The sequence below is a fragment of the Nanorana parkeri genome, unplaced genomic scaffold (assembly GCF_000935625.1).
Source record: "Nanorana parkeri isolate BGI_ZX_2015 unplaced genomic scaffold, ASM93562v1 scaffold3539, whole genome shotgun sequence".
Classification (NCBI taxonomy): Eukaryota; Metazoa; Chordata; class Amphibia; order Anura; family Dicroglossidae; genus Nanorana; species Nanorana parkeri.
The window spans coordinates 30258-36891 of record NW_017309807.1 but is presented as its reverse complement, the minus strand read 5'-3'; the positions used below and the strand labels follow the sequence as shown (position 1 = coordinate 36891).

Sequence of the window (6634 nt, the reverse complement as noted above, 5' to 3'; positions counted from 1 at the left end):
GTGTCACCCGGCTTCCTGATTGGCTAGGAAGCCAGCTTCACTTGTTGCTAGGCAGCCTGGCTTCCTGTCTACCCTGGGCGGCGGGTCATGATCCGACTTCCTGATCACCTGGGCACACGGCACCAGTACTGGAGAGTACCGGAAAAAAAATATATCGTTACTCGTACTCGATACTAGAAAACCAGTATCGGTGCATCCCTAGTATTAATGAAACACTGATATTTATTGTGTATAACGTTATTTAACCATAAGACACAGTTCTTTTTTTTCATTGGCTTTAGAAATTTTGGCTATTTACTAATACATTTGGATTTGTCTATTGCTTTTTGTAATAAGGTTATTATCCATAGCAGGGGGTCCCTAAATAGCAGACCGTGGTCTGGACACGGGCCATGTGGCAGTTATATCCAGACCACTATAGCCAGCCTGCACTGGGTTATGGCTGGCTGACGGTGGATACCCCGGCCTGCGAGGCCGGTGCATCCACTGTCGGCTATAACCCAGTGCAGGCTCCATCTCCGCTTCAATCACCGGTTGTTAGGACCGATGGCAACCAACAACACCAGCAGTGCTGCCGAGGGATGTACAGCCACAGACTATACCTATGTGGTTTTTGGGGTCTCCTGCTCCTCTGGGGGGGATCTGGGACCAAGAATCCATAGTATACTTATTTTCAATTAAAGGATGTCGAAGAGGTAGATACCCAAAGCTTAGTATATAGTTCCCCTTCACATCAATGACCTTTGGTAATTAAAGGGTTAATCACCTGAAGCTCTCCAAAGTATTGTACGTATAGAAGAAAATGGCCTTTTTTTTTTTTTTTTTTTATTTATAAACAGCAGTTTTAGAAATAAATGGAGCAGTCGGCGGGTAGTCACTGTGTCCAGTCTAGCCTCACCTCCTTCAAACAAGACACGAGCCGCCGCATGGAGCCGACCAGGGACATGGTGAATCCGGTCAGCCCCTGAGCCTTTGGCATGGTGTCGGCCTCCCGGCCAGTCTGCCTCTCATAGTCCTCCAATTCCTCCTCTACTTCCTGCATCATCTGGTTCAGGACATCCAGACTGGACTGACTGCAGCTAGACAGCTCACAAGCCGAGGCTGCAGACTCCGTCCTGTGACTAGAGGGGGCGCGTGAAGAGCGCTTTTTCTTTCCTTCAATAAAAATAGGGAATTTCAGAGACGCGCGCATGGGAAACGTAAATATCGCAACCAAGGCTCTCTAACGTATGGCCAGCTTAAGAAGTCCCCTTGCACAATACTTAATCCCGGGGACACAGCAGGACCTCACCTTTTGCTGGTACCCGATGGTGGTTTGGGGGGTTTGGGTTCAGTATTCGGCCAATCACACATTTTGGATCTTCCGGTTGCTCTTCCTTTTCTTCTCTCAGGCGGGTTTTCACCCTCTTCACAGCCGTGGTGGCATTTAATGCTACAGAAAAGATGTCAGGGGGTGAAGCATCTACTCATAGCCGAATAATCAACATACCAGTGAACCCCTGTAATCTCACTTACCTAACTGGCCATTTGTAGGGTGACCCACATTTTTGGGGGTAACAAACGGGTTGTCTGTATCAGCTGCTTTGCCTTCTGATTGGTGATGAGATTCTGGGTTGGAACTCTCTTCATTTAATATCTGGTAAACCCTGGAAGCAGGTTAGTAAAACGCATGTATAAAAACAAGACCTTCAGTCGGTAGAAATGAAAGCAGATATAACAGGTGATACACATTACTGCAGTGCTGTTATCAATAAAACATCATCGTCTCTGTGCAGCAGGACTCAGAGGGGGAGGGAGAAGCAGCATGATAAGCCAATCCGTTATGCTGCAGTACAAGGAGCACGCCAATAGGGAAAAAGAACAGAGCGATGAGCTCATCATCGCCAGCTTTCATCTCCTTTCAGAGGGTGAAGGTGGGGATGAGACTTAAAGTGACATTAAACACTCAGATTTTTTTAAACATAAACCAATACTGTAATGTGCGCCTTCCTGTAATCCATGGTTGTTTCCCTTCTCTTTGCTGCTCTTCATTTTAAATCCTCATGTCTTCTCATGCTTGGTGAGAACTTCCCTTTGCAGCTGAGTGCCTCTTCCTGTAGTGCTGGCTCAGGTTGCGAACCTACACACAGACACCATGTATCCATTCCTGAGACAAGGCAGTCTGCTGCAAAACAGAAGTTCTGCCCAGCATGAGAAGAGATACGGATTTAAAAGGAAGAGCAGCAAAGAGAAGGGAAACTACCATGGATTACAGTAAGGCGCACATTACAGTATTGTTTTATGTTAAAAAATCTGAGGGTTTAATGTCACTTTAAGTGAAAGTGAAACTGCAGTTGAGAAAAAGCGGGCCTCTTGCTCTGCCAAGCAGGGCAGTGCAAATCTCATGATTGGACGGACACAACTCACCTGTCAGTTCTAAGGCCGGGCTGGAAACTAATGGACACATCCACCTCATCATCACTGTCCTCTGACTGACTCTCATCCACTTCATTAAGAGCCTAAATCAAATAAAAAAAATATATAAAACATCTAAACAAACTAGATCACATATTTATGTTAGGGATGCACCGATACCGTTTTTTTCCGTATTGAATACGAGTCCCAACATTTAAAATAATCGGTACTCACCGATGCCGAGTACTGACACTGGTACTTTCGGTAGCATGGAGCCAGCTTCCCGGGAGATCAGGAAGCCAGGCAGCATGTCATTACCCGCTGCCCGGCTTCTTGATTGCCTGGGAAGCAGGATCCATGCTGTTTGGCCAGCTCCATGCTGATTGGGTGGGAAGCGACCTTCCTGGTCAATCAGCATGGAACCAGCTTCCTGGCCAATCAGGAAGCCAGGAGGCGGGTCATTACCAACGACCCAGCTTCCTGATTGGCCGGCAAGACGCCCTCCATGCTGTTTAGCCGGCTCTATGGCGATTGGCTGGAAAGCCGGCTTCCCAGCCAATCAGCATCGAGCCGACAGCATGGAGCAATCAGGAAGCCGGGCCACCAGTTATTACCCACGGCCAGGCTTTCTGATTGGCTCCATGTTCCCTCGCTGCACTGACGGTCAGAGGAGATCTCCCTCTGACTGGAAGTTCCGGTATCGGGATAAGTATCAGAGAATTTGGGCGAGTAAGAGTGCGTGCCTAAATACTTGGTATTGGCACCGATATTAGTATCGTTGCTTTCCTAATACATACAGTAGTTAGGAAATAAGTCTGTTACAGCAACATGAAAGCAGAGCTACAGCATTCCCTTCAGTCTTGCACAGTTACTGGCTCCTCTCCTGTACTGACATTGCTTACTCTGAGATCACAGCACACTGGAGAAGCAATAGAAGTCAATAGGGCATGCAGCATGCACATGTGATGACAAGAACCATACTAAAAAGGAGGAGAGGTCACAGTGACAGAGGGATGACCTTACCAGTCTGCTGCTGCTCCTTCACTGTCCACTCACAAGCCAGGGGCAGGGAGGTGACCTGGTTGTATTGCTTAACTGTCGCAGAGAAGTGTTTGGTCACCAGCCTTGCTATATTATTTGGCTAGAGAGAATTGCAAATCCTTTGATGGGTAAAACAGCCTGTATAGAGTTTAAAATGGGCCTTTAGCAGCTTGCCTGGAGTTTAGCTTCAAACAATTGGTTCATGTTACCTGGGAGTCCATGACACTCTCGCTAAGGATGGACAGGCGAGTAGGAGGGTCTCTTTTCAGTGCTATGGGACCACGAGAAGTTTCCAAGTCGCATGATGGAGCCACTGTGACATTTGGAAAACCTGGAGTTATAAAAGTGACAAGCTGGTGAATATTGAGCCACATAAACCCATACAGACATGTCTAGAGATAGAAGGATAGATCGGAAGATCACACGGATACAAATACACGCCAGGATAGATCAGAGGAACACAAGGATACAAACACACGCCAGGATAGATCAGAGGAACACACGGATACAAATATATGCCAGGATAGATCAGATGAACACACGGATACAAATACACGCCAGGATAGATCAGAGGAACACACGGATACAAATACACGCCAGGATAGATCAGAGGAACACACGGGTATAAATACACGCCAGGATAGATCAGAGGAACACACGGATACAAATACACGCCAGGATAGATCAGAGGAACACACAGGTATAAATACACGCCAGGATAGATCAGAGGAACACACGGATACAAATACATGCCAGGATAGATCAGAGGAACACACGGATACAAATACATGCCAGGATAGATCAGAGGAACACACGGATACAAATACACGCCAGGATAGATCAGAGGAACACACGGATACAAATACACGCCAGGATAGATCAGAGGAACACACGGGTATAAATACACGACAGGATAGATCAGAGGAACACACGGATACAAATACACGCCAGGATAGATCAGAGGAACACACAGGTATAAATACACGCCAGGATAGATCAGAGGAACACACGGATACAAATACACGCCAGGATAGATCAGAGGAACACACAGGTATAAATACACGCCAGGATAGATCAGAGGAACACACGGATACAAATACACGCCAGGATAGATCAGAGGAACACACAGGTATAAATACACGCCAGGATAGATCAGAGGAACACACGGATACAAACACATGCCAGGATAGATCAGAGGAACACACGGATACAAATACATGCCAGGATAGATCAGAGGAACACACGGATACAAATACACGCCAGGATAGATCAGAGGAACACACGGATACAAATACACGCCAGGATAGATCAGAGGAACACACGGGTATAAATACACGCCAGGATAGATCAGAGGAACACACGGATACAAATACACGCCAGGATAGATCAGAGGAACACACAGGTATAAATACACGCCAGGATAGATCAGAGGAACACACGGATACAAATACATGCCAGGATAGATCAGAGGAACACACGGATATAAATACACGCCAGGATAGATCAGAGGAACACACGGATACAAATACACGCCAGGATAGATCAGAGGAACACACAGGTATAAATACACGCCAGGATAGATCAGAGGAACACACGGATACAAATACATGCCAGGATAGATCAGAGGAACACACGGATACAAATACATGCCAGGATAGATCAGAGGAACACACGGATACAAATACACGCCAGGATAGATCAGAGGAACACACGGATACAAATACATGCCAGGATAGATCAGAGGAACACACGGATACAAATACACGCCAGGATAGATCAGAGGAACACACGGGTATAAATACACGCCAGGATAGATCAGAGGAACACACGGATACAAATACATGCCAGGATAGATCAGAGGAACACACGGATACAAATACATGCCAGGATAGATCAGAGGAACACACGGATACAAATACATGCCAGGATAGATCAGAGGAACACACGGATACAAATACACGCCAGGATAGATCAGAGGAACACACGGATACAAATACACGCCAGGATAGATCAGAGGAACACACGGGTATAAATACACGACAGGATAGATCAGAGGAACACACGGATACAAATACACGCCAGGATAGATCAGAGGAACACACAGGTATAAATACACGCCAGGATAGATCAGAGGAACACACGGATACAAATACATGCCAGGATAGATAAGAGGAACACAAGGATACAAACACATGCCAGGATAGATCAGAGGAACACACGGATACAAATACATGCCAGGATAGATCAGAGGAACACACGGGTATAAATACACGCCAGGATAGATCAGAGGAACACACGGGTATAAATACACGCCAGGATAGATCAGAGGAACACACGGATACAAATACATGCCAGGATAGATCAGAGGAACACACGGATACAAATACACGCCAAGATAGATCAGAGGAACACACGGGTATAAATACACGCCAGGATAGATCAGAGGAACACACGGATACAAATACATGCCAGGATAGATCAGAGGAACACACAGGTGTAAATTAGGGATGTACCGATATATCAGCCATGGAAACATATCGGCCGAAGATGGCACTTTTGGCATAATGCTGAAAGTGCCATTTTTCTGCCAATACATCGGCGCATCCATGATTTCTTTCCTTCCCGTGTACCAGCGGGGAGGAGAGAAACTGTGATAGCCGGCCGAGCGCTGTGAGCGGCCGGTGTCTCCACCCAGACCACTCACAGCCTCCTATCACAGTCCGGCAGAGCGGTGTGGGGGCGGAGACAGGCCGCGCTGTCACAGGAGGCTGAGCTCTCCTCCCTGCACCGCCCCGCTCAGCCTCCTGTGACAGCGTGTCAGAGAGGAGAGCGGGTACAAGCAGTCAGTGATCAGTGATCGCTGAGTGTTTGTAGATAATTGAGGACATGGTATGTGTACTATATCTTCAATTATGAATGAATGGGAAGTGATCTATATCCCCTCCTGTCCATTCATAGTTGTGGATATAGTAAACATACTCTGTCCTCATGTTATGTATGAACAGGAACACTCAGTATAGAGGATTCCTGTTCATTGATAACAAGGGATACATAAAAAGAGATTGGAGGACTCTGTGTCCTCAATCTTTTTCTACTTTAAAAGGGAAATATCAGGGGTCTGTGCAGACCCCTAATATTTCCCCGAAGCCCCTAAAAGTAAAGTAAAAATTTAATAAAAAAATGAAAATATTTAAAAAAA

At 46.3% G+C, this 6634-nt stretch overlaps 1 protein-coding gene across 1 annotated transcript in view; it reads right to left on the bottom strand.

The window, feature by feature from the left end:
• Positions 1 to 6634, bottom strand: part of SPICE1 (spindle and centriole associated protein 1) — a gene marked incomplete at its 3' end in the record, with an annotated part of 37293 nt that overhangs the window by 7727 nt on the left and 22932 nt on the right. Inside the window, exons 6-10 of the mRNA XM_018575088.1 lie at positions 3645 to 3766; positions 2407 to 2498; positions 1516 to 1646; positions 1292 to 1432; positions 899 to 1155 (exon numbers count right to left, since the gene is read on the bottom strand). Coding sequence (XP_018430590.1) covers positions 899 to 1155; positions 1292 to 1432; positions 1516 to 1646; positions 2407 to 2498; positions 3645 to 3766 — 743 coding nt within the window. The remainder of the gene's footprint in view (positions 1 to 898; positions 1156 to 1291; positions 1433 to 1515; positions 1647 to 2406; positions 2499 to 3644; positions 3767 to 6634) is intronic.